Source organism: Melozone crissalis, unplaced genomic scaffold (assembly GCF_028551555.1).
Source record: "Melozone crissalis strain CALT ecotype California unplaced genomic scaffold, PUWL_Pcris_2 ptg000337l_1, whole genome shotgun sequence".
In the NCBI taxonomy this organism is placed as follows: Eukaryota; Metazoa; Chordata; class Aves; order Passeriformes; family Passerellidae; genus Melozone; species Melozone crissalis.
Genome location: NW_026536086.1, coordinates 40,298 through 53,583, shown reverse-complemented (window position 1 = coordinate 53,583; position 13,286 = coordinate 40,298). Strand labels below are relative to the sequence as shown.

The 13,286-nt window shown below is 56.0% G+C and overlaps 1 protein-coding gene across 1 annotated transcript in view; it reads left to right on the top strand.

Moving 5' to 3' along the window:
• Positions 1–575: 575 nt before the first annotated feature.
• The window catches only part of IGSF21 (immunoglobin superfamily member 21), a 41,920-nt gene continuing 29,209 nt past the window's right edge, over positions 576–13,286 (top strand). The window contains exon 1 of the mRNA XM_054294847.1: positions 576–856. Within this exon, the coding sequence (XP_054150822.1) occupies positions 793–856 (64 nt within the window). The 5' untranslated portion in view covers positions 576–792. The remainder of the gene's footprint in view (positions 857–13,286) is intronic.

Here is a 13,286-nt window from a genome sequence, read left to right as displayed (position 1 = left end):
GTATCCCCCCGTATTCCCCCCCGCATCCATCCACCGCATCCCCCCTGGATCCATCCCCCCGTATCCCCCCCCGGATCCATCCCCCCGCATCCCCCCCCCTGGATCCATCCCCCCGTATCCCCCCCCGGATCCATCCCCCCGCATCCCTCCGTGATTCCCCCCCCGCTCCATCCATCCCCCCCCCCCCCGGTCCCTCCCCGCCCCCCGCTCTCCTCCCCGCCCCCCTCAGCCCCTCCCGGGGGCCGGGCCGGGGGCGGGCTCAGCCCGGGGGGGGCCGGGGGCGGCCGCTCCAGCCCCGCTCGGCTCCGGCTGCTCCAAATCGGCTTAAGGGCGGCAGCGGCGGCGGCGGCGGAGCTGCTGCTGCACCGGGGGGGCAGCGCCGAGCCGAGCCCCCTCCCGAACCGGACCGGACCGGACCGAGACCTCTTCCATCCCCTCCCGGACCCCCCCGGACCGGGCCGACCCCCTCCCATCCCCTCCCGGACAGAACTGGGCTGGGTCGAGCCCCCTCCCGAACCGGACCCCCCTAACCGGACCGAGCCCCCTCCCCTCCTGGACCCCCCTGGACCGGACCGAGCACTCTCCCGGACCGGACCGGGCCGAGCCCCTTCCCCTCCCGGACTCCCCTAACAGGGCCGAGTCCCCTCCCATCCCCTCGCAGACCCCTCCCCCTGACCGGACCGAGCCCCCTCCCGGACCGGAGCGGACCGGGCCGTGCCCCTGGCGGTGCCCGGCGCGATGCCCGCCCGGCTCCCGGCGCGGGGGCCCCGCTGAGCCGCCCCCGCGGGCACCATGCGCGCCATGAGCCCCCTGCCCCTGTGGCTGCTGCTGTGGCACCTGCGGCACCTGGCGCTGGGTGAGTGTCACCCCCTCCCCCCGAGGGGACAGGGACACCCCGGGAGGGATCGAGGCAGCCCCAGGGACACCCCCGGGGAGTGGGAGGGATGGGGGGACCCCCAGGGACACCCCCGGGGAGTGGGAGGGATGGGGGGACCCCCGCACCCCTCCGGTCATGGAGCGGGTTTGGGGATCGGCGTCCCCTCCCTGGGGTTTGGGGTGATTGAGGGGTAGGGGGAGGAGAGGAGAACGGGTTTGGAGTGGGGAATTGGGGTTTGGTAGTGAGGGATGAGGTTTGGAGGTGTTAGTGGGGCACCCCATAACCCGGTATTGGTGTGGGAGTCATTAATGGGGCACCCCATAACCCTGTATTGGTGTGCGAACTGTTAATAGGGCACCCCATAACCCGGCATTAGTGTGGGAGTCATTAATGGGGCACCCAATAACTGGAAACTAATGTGGGAGCCGTTAATAGGGCACCCCATAACCTGGTACTGGTGTGGGAGTCATTAATGGGGCACCCCATAACCGGGAACTGGTGTGGGATCTGTTAATGGGTCACCACATAACCCAGTACTGGTGTGAGAGCCATTATTGGGGCACCCCATAACCCGGTGTTGGTGTGAGAGGGATTTATGGGGCACCCCATAACCCGGTACTGGTGTGGGATCTGTTAGTGGGGCACACCCTACAGAGGGGGGTTTTAATGGGGCACCCCCTATAGAGGGTTTTTTAATGGGGCACCCCCTATCTGGGCACTGCTGCTAAACCCTGAGCCGGGCACTGGGGTGGGGCCGCTCATGGGGCGCCGTTTTTGGGGTGCGAGGGGCCGGGGGTCTCATCCATGGGGCCGCCCCGTGTCCCCTTTCCCCGCCGCTCCCCCGCATCCCAGCCCTGCTCCAGCCACGGAGGGATGGCTGCTCTTTGGGGACCCCCACCAGCTCAGTTTTTGGGGGGGTCGCAGCCCCTCCTGCCCCTTTGGGATGCCCAAACCCCAAGCAAGGAGCAGCATCCCCCAAATCCCCGCTGTCCTGGGGGATTGCAGCTCCGGAGCTCCCAAAAACCCCGGGACTCCCACGCCAGCCCCAAACCCGGGGCTCCGGGGAGGGGAAAACACCCGGGGAAGGAAACTTTGCCCTCCTCGCACCCTCAGGGCCACCCGTGGGATTTCATTCCGTCTCCATTTGAGGTAAATTCCCTCTTTTCCCCCCCAATTCCCGCTAGGGGGTTCTCAGGTGGCCGCTCCTTCCCCAGCCCAGGGAAGCGGGAGCTTTTCCAGGCGCTGGGTGATGGAGGAGCGAGCGCGCAGCCTGCTCTGCATCTCCTCGGTTTTTTGGCTTTTTTGGGGTTTTTTTTTTGATTTTTTAATGGACTTTGTGCTCTCCGGGCGCTGCAGGGCGCGGGGCGGGGGAGCCGCGGCTCTGCGGGGCTGCGCGGGGCCAGCTCCACACAAAGGAGCCGATTCTTCCCCTCCTGCTCCCGCTCCATCCCTCGGGCACCGCGCAGCCCGAACCCAGCTCGGGAAAAGAATTCCCTGAACGCCTCATTTCCCTTGGTTCGGGTCCTGCCGGGCTGCGGCTGCTGCTCCGAGCCCCCTTCCCCAGCATCCCGAGCATCCCGAGCATCGGGATGAATAAAAAACCTGCTCGGGAAAAGGGGGGAACTTGTGCCAAACCCAGCCCCAGCTGCCTCCCCTCCCCTCCCCGCTCTCCTCCGCCGCCGTTTTAAGGTCATGGATAGACAATTTCCAAGGAACAACGCATCCCCCGGCTTTCCCGGAGCTCCAGCTGTCTGTCACTGGCGCAGGGATCGTTTTTCCTGCCTCTCTCTTCTCCTTTTTTTTTTTTCCTCGCCGCAGATCGGGCGGCTGCTCTCGTGCTGTTGATTTCCTGCGGGGGAATCTCTGCTTGTGAGGGGGGAAAATGGGATCAAAGTTGGTTCGTGGAGGGGTTGGAGGAGCTCGGGGAGCCCAGAGGGGTTGGGGGTTAGGAAGTGATGGATCCGACGTCGGGAATTGTTTGGGTTTGGGCTCCTAAACCCCGCTGGAACTTGGCTGCATCCCGAGGATCCGCCGTGCTCGGCATCTCCTTCCCTACGGAAGCTGTGCTCATTTTGGGGTTCCCAACCCAAACCGCACCGCAATTCTGTGATCCCTGCCTCGGCTGTCGCAAAAATCCCATCCCGAGCTCTGCTTTTCCATCATCCAGCCACAAATCCCGGCCAAATCCCGGGTTGGGGGCGCCTCCCTTTGCTCGGGGCAGCGGGGGCTGAGCTGCTCCCGAATTTGGGGGGGTGCAGAGCGTTGTTGCCGAATTTGGGGGGGCAGAGCGTTGTTCCCGAATTTGGGGGCTCAGAGCGCTCGCCATTCCCGAATTTCCGAGGGCAGATGGCTTTTTCCTGGCTGACGGCATCCTTGGCTGGAGCCGCCGCCGCCGTGCCCTCCCCTCCGTGCCCTCCCCATCCCGGCTGGGGAGCGATCCAAGGGATGCAGACCCCGCCAAGATCCAGGTGGGAACGGCCCCTACTCCCCGCTCTTCATCCCCTTTTTGTGTCTCCCCAAACCCCATTTTTTTGGGAAATTTTCCTGCTTTTATTGTCCCCTCATCCACCTCCTCATCCGCATCCCGGAGGATCCCCCAGGAATCCACAGGAATCACTTTCCACCCCACAAATCATCCCTGGGATGCTTTTTTTGAGGGGAGGATTTCCAGCCCTGCTCTGCATCCCTCCCCCCGCTCAGGAAAAGCCCTTTTGTGACCCGGGATCATCCCCGAGGTGTTTTCCAGCCCTCCGGGAGCATCACCCCTGCTATTCCAGCTTTTTTTTCCCCCCTATTTTGTCCCCGGCTCAACCTTTTTGCCAAAAAAAGCCGCCGGGGCCGGGGCTAAGTGGGTTAAGGAGCCGTCAGGAGGGAAAAACGAGGCCACGCGGAGGAGGCAGCGCTGGACCATGGAAAAGGAGAGGAGTGCCTGGAAAAGGGGCTGGAAAAGCTGGAAAAGCTCCGTTTTTCCCCTGATCCGTGGGTTCGGGGATCAGGGCTGGCTCGTTAAGCCCCGTGTCTGAAATACGGCCCCATAAAGGGCTCGTCGGGGGCTGGTTCAGCGCCCTGGGAGGGATCAAAGTGTCAAATTCCTGGAGATTTCCAGCGGTTTTATCCCGGTGGGATTTGCTTCGGCTTCTGCTTCTCAATCCCAGTGGGGAAAAAATAAAAAAAAAAAAAAAGGAAAATTCAAGTTTTTGAAACTCCTGGGCTTTGTGGGGAGCTGTCCCTTGGGGATATTCCTGAAAATCCCAGCTTGGGAACAGCCCTTTGCAGCTGGGGATTTACCTGGAATTCTCTCCCCTCTGCATTCCCCCCGGAGGTTTTTCTGGCAGGGGTTTTCTCAGCTGACAGGGAGCCCCTCGGGTGGATCCTTTTGCAGCCTGGAAAAGGCGATTTTCCCTCGTTTTTGGAGGGAAAATCCAGTGTGGGGCTTTCCCCAGGGTGGTGGGAGTCACCTGCTCGTGTTTCTTTTTAATGAGAGGAGGAATTTGGTGGGATTTGTGACCTGGAGGAATGAGAGAAAAGGAGGAGCAGGGGTGAAATCTTGCTTTAATTCACCTGCAGGTGCCAAAAATCCACCCCACAATCCCACCATCCCTTCCTGTTGATGGTTTTCCCATCAAATCCTCTTTTTGGGAAGTTTTCCCTCCCATTTCCACGAATCCCACGTTCCCACTGAGCCTCTCCAGGTAAATCCAGGCCGTGCAGCCCCTTTGGAAAATCCCCCTCGCTGTGCTAATTGCCCTTTCCCAATTAGCCCAATTTCCCTCCTCCCACCAGCTGCGTTTCAGAGCCGCCACTTCCAATCCAGAGCTCGGGAAAAAGCCGTGGCTCCGGCGAGGATCTTCCCTCTCCTTGTGCCTTTCCAGGATAATCTCTGGGAAGGGGAGACATTCCCAGATTTATTTCTCCCTGGAAAAGCTCCTGTGGCTTCTCCCAGGGTGTTTCCAAAGTCCCCCAAGCCCAAATTCCTTTGGGATTGTTGGCATCCCCCAAAACCGAATCCGGGGAATGTTGTAGGGTTTGGCTTGGGAATGTTGGTGTCCTTTGGCCTGGGATGAGGAATTCTGATCCTGGAGCTGAGCAGCCCCTGCCCTGTGCAGGCTGTCAGATATTCCCAGCTCCATCCGTGGGCTCAGCCTTGGAATCCCGGGATGCTTTGGGTGGGAATTCCACATCCAGGGACAGATCCCACTGACCCAGGTGGCTCCAAGCCCTGTCCAGCCTGGCCTTGGACATTCCCAGGAAACCAGGGGCAGCTCTGGGAAAGCTGTGCCAGGGCCTCACCTCCCTCACAGCCAGGAATTCCTTCCCAAAAATAAATTTCAGTTTCCCCTCTGGAATTGTGGAGCCATTCCCTGTGTCCTGCCACTCCAGGCCCTTCTGGAGAGATTTTTTCCATTTTTTCTGTTGGCTCCTTCAGGTCCCGGAAGGCCAAAATTGGGTCAACCCAAAGCTTCTCTTCTCTCCAGGCTGAACATTCCCAGCTCTCCCAACCTTTCCTTGGATCATCCTGGAGCCTCCTCTGGACTTGCTCCAGAGGACAAAATTCCTCATTTTTCTGCTCTGGGATCAGCAATAGACTTGGGAGGTTTCCATGCCCACTCCAGGCGCTTCTCCCAGAGCTGCTCCATGTGCTCATCCCAGCCTGGATCCATGCTGGGATTGTCCTGCTCCAGGCTCTTCTCCCAGAGCTGCTCCATATGCTCATCCCAGCCTGGATCCATCCTGGGATTGTCCTGCTCCAGGTCCTTATCCCAGCCTGGATCCATCCTGGGATTGTCTCACTCCAGGTCCTTCTCCCAGAGCTGCTCCATGTGCTCATCCCAGCCTGGATCCATCCCGGGATTGTCCTGCTCCAGGTCCTTATCCCAGCCTGGATCCATCCTGGGATTGTCTCACTCCAGGTCCTTCTCCCAGAGCTGCTCCATGTGCTCATCCCAGCCTGGATCCATCCCGGGATTGCCCCACTCTTGTTAAACTTCAGGAGATTCCCGTGGGCCACTCCTGGACTTTTCCAGGTCTGGAAGCCTGGAGGATCCTCAGGTGCCTCCAAACACTGGACCTTGCATCCCAAATCCATGGGTGGTCCTGGGCCATCCAGATGATCCCACCAGCTTCCCCTTCCCATGGAGATGTTTCCTGTGGTGGCTTTTTCCCACCAAAATACTCTTTCCTGCTGGGATTTCCTTGGCCCGGGAATGCTTGACCAGCTCTCACCTTGTGCTGCTGAGGAAAAGCTCTTGGGATAAGAGTGGGATTTTAGTGGGAATCCAGCTGAGCAGAGCCAAGGATCTTCCCCAGGCTCTGGCAATGCTTGCTAAGGAAAAAGCTCCACAGGGAGCTGGGAATGGAGCTGGGAGTTCGCCCTGGATGGCTGGGAATGGGCACAAATTCCTACCTGGAACAGGTGTGGGGGGATGAAGCAGCATCACCCCCTCACAACTCCCAGTGCTGGGATTTTTTTGGATTTTCCCCAATTTTCCAAGACAAATCCTTGACTTCAGCCCCACCACATCCAGCTCTGCACTCAGACCCCACAGAACTTTTTCCCACCAAAATGCTCTTTCCTGCTGGGAATTCCTTGGCTTGGGAATGCTTGACCAGCTCTCACCTCATGCTCTGGCATCTGCTGAGGAAAAGTTCTTGGGATGAGAGTGAGATTTTAGTGGGAATCCAGCTCAGCAGGGCCAAGGATCTTCCCCAGGCTCTGGCAACACTTGGAGGGAAAAGCTCCACAAGGAACTATGAATGGAGCTGGGAGTTCGCCCTGGATGGCTGGGAATGGGCACAGATTCCTACCTGGAACAGGTGTGGGGGGATGAAGCAGCATCACCCCCTCTCAACTCCCAATGCTGGGATTTTTTCTGATTTTCCCCAATTTTCCAAGACAAATCCTTGACTTCATCCCCACCACATCCAGCTCTGCGCTCAGACCCCACAGAGAGGCAAAACAAGGGAAGGGGCCCCCAAATCCTTAATTTTGGGAGGCAGCTCCGGCCGTGTGAATTCCCGGCTGGTGGATCCCGGCGGGAGGGATGCAGCTGACGGATGGGGCTGGAATCCTTCCCGATCCAGCTGCTCTCTGTGCCCTTTTGTTTGCTTGCGCGGCGCTGCCGGGCTCGTTCCGAGCTCGTGGCTGGCGCTCCCATTCCATTCTCTGCTTCCCACTTTTCCCTTCTTTTTTTGCCCAAAATAACCCGTCAATCACGGGCTTGTTTTCAGTGCGCCGGGGCCCGAATCCGGCGGGAACGCCAAGGGCGGGCGGATTCCAAAGGCAGGGATAACAACCCGCGGCTGTTGTTCCATCTTTGGAATTGTTGGCTTTATCAAATTAGGGACTGGGGGCTCTCCAAAGCCTTTGGATCAGGGAAGGTGCCTAGTTCCCACTCCCAGCTGGGATTCAGCTCCGAGGAGGTTGGGGAAATGCCAGGAAACCCCACAATTCCTGGAAAAGGGAATGGAGATGGGAGTGTGGCTCCATCAGGCCCTTCCCGGCCTCCAGGCCACACATTTTGGCTCCTCTGGGGCTGGGAGAGCTTCTCCGTCTGGAAAATCGCACCTGGAGCAGGGGAGGCAGGGAATTTGTTTGTCTCCTGCCCAAAACTCTGGAGCAATTTCCCATTCTTATAACTCCTTGGTCAATATTCTCCAGGCAGAGGGGATTGAAAACCCCTCTCCATCTCCTTGTGCTCAGGGATAAATCCAGGAGCTGCTCCCATCCAGCCAGGAGAGGGAAAGAAGGGTCTGGGAATCTCCCTTTGGGATGCACCTCCTGCTTTTCCACCTCCTTGGCCCTTTTCCAAGGATCTGCAGCCCCAGGGAAAGGCTGGATCCAGGGAGAGGCTTCGTGAGGGGAGTTTGGGATCAGAGGGATGGGCGGGATGAAGGGTGAGGAGGGATCTGCTTCCTTGTGGCCTCCAGTCCATGGAAATGCTTTTTTTGGGGGGATGAATTCCATGGATAAACCTGGATTTATGGGTAGAACATTGCTTTGGAGGCTGCTCGTGCCAGGCTGGTCCCAAGGTAGGAATTGCTCCTGGAGCTGGGACCTGGAAAGGAGGGAAGTGACAGAAGGGACATTTTTGGCCAGTGGTGGTCACCATGGGATGTCCTGGCATGGATTTGGGAATGTTGGGGTCTTCCTGGCAGGACTGGGCCAGCAGGAGAGGGACGCAGAGAATCCAGCTCAGCAAATTCCAGAAAAATCCTCGGGATCATCCCGATTTTGGGATAAGGGGGATGCGGATGGGGTCCCTGTGAGCCTCTTGGGGAGATCTTCCCCTTCCTCATCCCGAGTTCTCCATGGCTGCATCTTTCCTCTGGAAAAACCCCATGGATTGGGTGGGAATTGCCTGGGAAGGGATTTTGATGGGATGGAAATCCCCAGCCCAGCTTTGCCCCTCTGGAGAGAGCATTCCAAAGCTCCGGCTCCAAGGCTTTGGAAGATTCCAAGCCTGGGTTCCTGGACCAGGATTTGGGATTCTCCCGCTGCTCCGTGGAGAATCTTCCTCCTTTTTTTAGGCCCGGCCACCCCCGCTCCCTGCGGATGGAGCTGCACAAAGTGTGGGAACACGGGATCCACGTGGGAACACAGGCTCTGCCATTCCACCCTCTGCAGCTCCAGGAGCATCCCGAGAACCGGGGGTGGAATTTGGCTGCTTTCCTGGCTTTCCTCCTAAAAATAAAGCAGGGAATGCTGGATTGCTGGAGGACCCCGTGACTCTGAGAGGGTTTGGAGGGCTGGGAAAGGCCAAGGAGCCTGAAATATTCCCAGGGAGCTGCTGGGGAGTGGGATTTTCCATCGGGGATGGAGGGATGGATGGATGGATGGATGGATGGATGGATGGATGGATGGATGGAAATAGATCCACTGTGTGGGATTTTCCGTGTGGGGTAACAGGCTGGATCTGCTGGGGAATGGGATTTTCCATGGGGGATGGAAACGCTGGATCTGCCGGGGAATGGGATTTTCCATGCAGGATGGGAATGCTGGATCTGCTGGGGAATGGGATTTTCCATGGGGAATGGAAATGCTGGGATCTGCTGGGGAATGAGATTTTCCATGTGGGATACGAGGCTGGATCTGCTGCTGGGAAAGCACCAGGCAATGGGCAGATCCCGTTCCAGAAAAGATCCAAAGGATGCAATTCCCAGCAGGAACAAGGGTCCCAGAGAGCCCATCTTGCATGGAAAAGCCTCCAGCGCTCCGGCTCCGCTCAGAGTCCTTCCCTTTGGAATTGGATAATGAGATTTTTTCCATTATCGCCAGCTCCTGGTGACCCTTTTGAAGTTCTGTTTGCGTCTCTCTGCGTTATTCCAGCTTTTTTTTCTGTAGGGAAGCTCTTTGTGAGGAGTGGAGATTGTTTGGATTCCTCCTGAATTTCCGATGCAATTAGCACAGGGATGGGAAGGCAAGAGGAGCTCAGGGAAGCGCTTCCCAAATTAAACCTTCCCATTCCTTGGAATTTGCAGGGTTGTTTTTATTTAGGGCAGGAAAATCTGGGAGGTTCCATGGTGGGAGAGAGAAGGTTTGGGCATGGGATGGTCGGGATGCTCCCGCTGGTCTTGGTTTGCATGGATCATGCTCCGGATCTGCTCCATGCTTTTATCATTATTTTATCTCGGGGGGGAAGGAGGAAATGGGAATGGGAATGGGAATGGGAATGGGAATGGGAATGGGAATGGAAATGGAAATGGAGATGGAGAGCACTTGCAGTTTGGAAAATGGGAATGGGAATGGGAATAGGAATGGGAATGGGGAGCACTAGCAGTTTGGAAAATGGGAATGTGAATGAGAAAGGAGAGGACTTCCAGCCTGGAGAATGGAAATGAGAATGGGAATGGGAATGGGAATGGGGATGGGAAAGGGGAGCACTTCCAGTTTGGAAAATGGGAATGGGAATGGGGAGCACTTCCAGCCTGGAGAATGGAAATGGGAATGGGAAAGGAGGGCACTTCCTGCCTGTAAAATGGGAATGGGAATGGGAATGGGGTTGGGAATGGGAAGGGAGGGCTTTTCCAGCTGTTTAACATCCCGGGCACTCCTCTCCGCCCCACTGAGCAGGAAAACCTCCCGCATTCCCGGCCTCTCTTCCCGCCCTCCCGGGAGCACTGAATTAAAGGAATATTGGATGATCCCACGCTTGGTTATGTTTTATTAACACGGAGCCTCGGCCTCCTGGCACATCCAAAGGATCCGAGGCTCTGCCGGGCGTTTGTCCCTCTTTTCCAAGGTCTGGCTGCCGCTGTTATTTCCAATCCCAGTCCTTGGCTTGGCCGGGGTGTCAGGCTGGGGTCTTCAGGAAAAGGAGGGAAATTTGGGATGAAAAATGGGAATGTGTGGTTTGTCTGAGGATTCTCTGTGTCCTGGCGGGCTTTGGGATGGGAGTTTTGCAGCAGGAATAGGGATGGATTTGGGAAAAGAGAGTCATGGACACCACATGGAGCCATGGAAAAATCTCCTCCTGATTTTCCAGCTCTGCTCCATCTCAGGGGTGGGAGAACCCCCAGAATGTCAGATTTGAGGGAAAAGGTCCCAAAAAATGCCAGCATTCCAGGATCAGAGCTAAAGGAGGAATCAGGGCTGGGATTTTGCTCTGTCAGTCTTTGGAATCAGCGGGAGAAGCCAAACATAGAAAATGGGACAGCTCTGGAAGTGCTGGGAGAGGGAAAGGTGTTAATTAGCAGTGATTTCTCAGCAGAGTGAGGATGGATCGGGATGAAGGGAAGAGCCCCAAGGAGATGGATCAGGATGAAGGGAACTGCCCCAATGAGATGGATTTGGATTAAAGGAACAGCCCCATGGAGATGGATCGGGATTAAGGGAAGAGCCCCACACATCCTCTCTGTGGGAGGGAGGAAGTGTCAGGAATCAGTGCCTGGAATCAGGGCTGGAAGAGGGAGATATCCATTAATCCCATTAGGGATGCAGAATTACCGGGAGAGCAGAGGGATTATCAATCATGGAGTGTGAATTCAGAGGAGAGGGAGTGGAGATCACAATCCTGCTTTGTCCAGGGAATGGGGCTGGAGAGGACAGGAAAGATGGAGCTGGATGGGGTTGGGCCAGGGAGATCCTGGGGGATAGGATCATGGCGTTCCCAAAGGGTGGGATCACGGCATTCCCAAGGGATGAGGGAGTGTTTGGGATGCAGCTGCCCCTTGTCCCTGGAAAAAAAATCTCCAGGCCAGGGTCAAATTCTGGAGCTGGGAATCCTGGTGGGAATTTTGGCTGTTTCCATGGAAGGTCTGGAGGAGTCTGTCCCAAAAATCCAATCCTTCCCTTCCCTTCCCTTCCCTTCCCTTCCCTTCCCTTCCCTTCCCTTCCCTTCCCTTCCCTTCCCTTCCCTTCCCTTCCCCCTCCAGAACATTCCTTCAGGAATACCAAGGCTTTTCCAGCTGAGCTGGGACCCTTTGGAGCTAATCCAGCAGCCCCAGGCACCCTCGGGGTCATTTTTTTGGGAAAAAGCCGCACATCACGCCCGGAATTCCAAAAACAAAGTGGATTTTGGAGCTCCTGGGATTCCTGCATGGACTGGGTTTAATTTTGCTCTTCCTCTGCCTGAGGTTGTGCCTCCGGAGAAAGAGTTCAGAAGGAAAAAAATCCCAAAATATCATTAACAATGATCCCTTCCCAGTTCCTCTGGGCAGGAATCGATGGAAGGAGTGGAGATCGCCCGGAGCCGACAGCTGGGAGGGAGGGGGGATCGATGGCTCCTCGTTTGTCACCAATCAAAAATCTGGGATAATTGGATTTCCTGCAAGTGGAGAAATAAATCAGGGAATTCATTGTCAGGGTCACCCCTGCTCCAGGGCCACCGGGGTTTGGGAAAACCTGCTTGGAACTGGTGGGAAACTCAGCAGGGTCTTCCAAACTGAAACCTGCTGACTTTCCTGAATGGAATTAATGATTTTCCCTCTTTTTCCCATCCCAAGCCTATGGGTCTCCTGATAAAGCTGAGAAAAGAGGAGTTTTAGAGAGGACTGGGGAGTTCGGGGTGGGAAAATTCTTTCTTGGGGTTATTTTTGGGAGCAGGAGCACCTCTGATAACCCCCTGCTTTTCTTCCAGGATGGGATTTTTTGGGATCTCCAATTATCCCCTTGCTGTTATTCCAGGATTTTTTGGGGGATCACCAAAAACCCCTTGTTGTTACTCCAGGATTTTTTTTTTTGATCTTTAATAACCCCTTGCTGTTACTCTGGGATGGGATTTTCTGGGATCTCTAAAAACCCCCTTATATCTGGAATAAAATAGTCCATAATTTTTGGGGGATCTCTAATAAACCCCTGCTGTTATTCCAGGATGGGGTGTTTTAGGATCTCTAATAACACCTTGCAGTTACTCTGGGATGGGATTTTCCTGGATCTTGGATGAGCTGGAAAGGACCTTGCTTTACCCTTCCCAAGTGGGGAAACTGAGGCACGGAAAGACCTGGAACCCTGGAATGCTTTGGGTTGGGATGGGCAAGGACTTTTTCCATAGGTTGTGGTTCCAACCTGTATTTGAGCACTTCCAGGAATGGAGCTGCTCCCAGTTCCTTCCTGCTCTGTTAATTATTCCTCCTGGGATTAACTCCAGCAGGGATTAACACCCCGAGCCGTGGCTTCCCAGAATTGGCTGCTGGTGCCATAATCCCCATCCCAACAGAGCTGGAACAGCAGGAAAATCCTCAGCTGCTGCCGACAAATCCCTCCCAAACCACTGACTGAGCTCTGCCAGAGGTTTGGGAATTTTTCCTCAATTTTCCAATCCCTCAGCTCTAGTTTGGGGTTTAAAAAGGAGAACTGGGTGCAGTAATTCTCTTTTTTTACTCTGGAATTGCATTACTGGGATAGATTTTGTGTGGCAACACCATCTGGGGATAAAATCCTTTATTCCAGGTGAGGTTTTCCATAATCCTGGTGCCCAGGGGTGGCATTCAGAGGGTGCAGCTTCCTGGGAAACTCCAGGAGCATTCAGCTGGCAGGAATCTCTTCCTTGTCAGGATGCAGAGCTGAGCTGCTGGAAAAGGAGAGCTGGGAATTTGCTGGTGTGGGGAAAAAATCCCATTTCCAATCTTTTTCAGTGCGGGATTAGGATACAGCCTCTCCTTCTCCTGCCACACTTAATTCAGGATTAATTCCACATCTGCACATGGAGATCAGACCCCGCTGTGTTTTCTGTGGAGCTGCTTGATTAAAAACCAGGGAAAAGCAGAACAGGGGGAATTTTTAGCCTCAGGACACCTGGACGTTCCAACTTGGAGCATTAATCCAGGTTAATCCACGTGTTGAGGAGGCACCATGCTCTGATGGAAGGATTTTAGGGAATGTTGAGCCATTCTGGAGGCATTCCATTGGATTTGGTGGTCGTTGGTTGCTCCCGCTTGGCAAAGGTGGGATTGTAGGAAAAATCCCCATCTG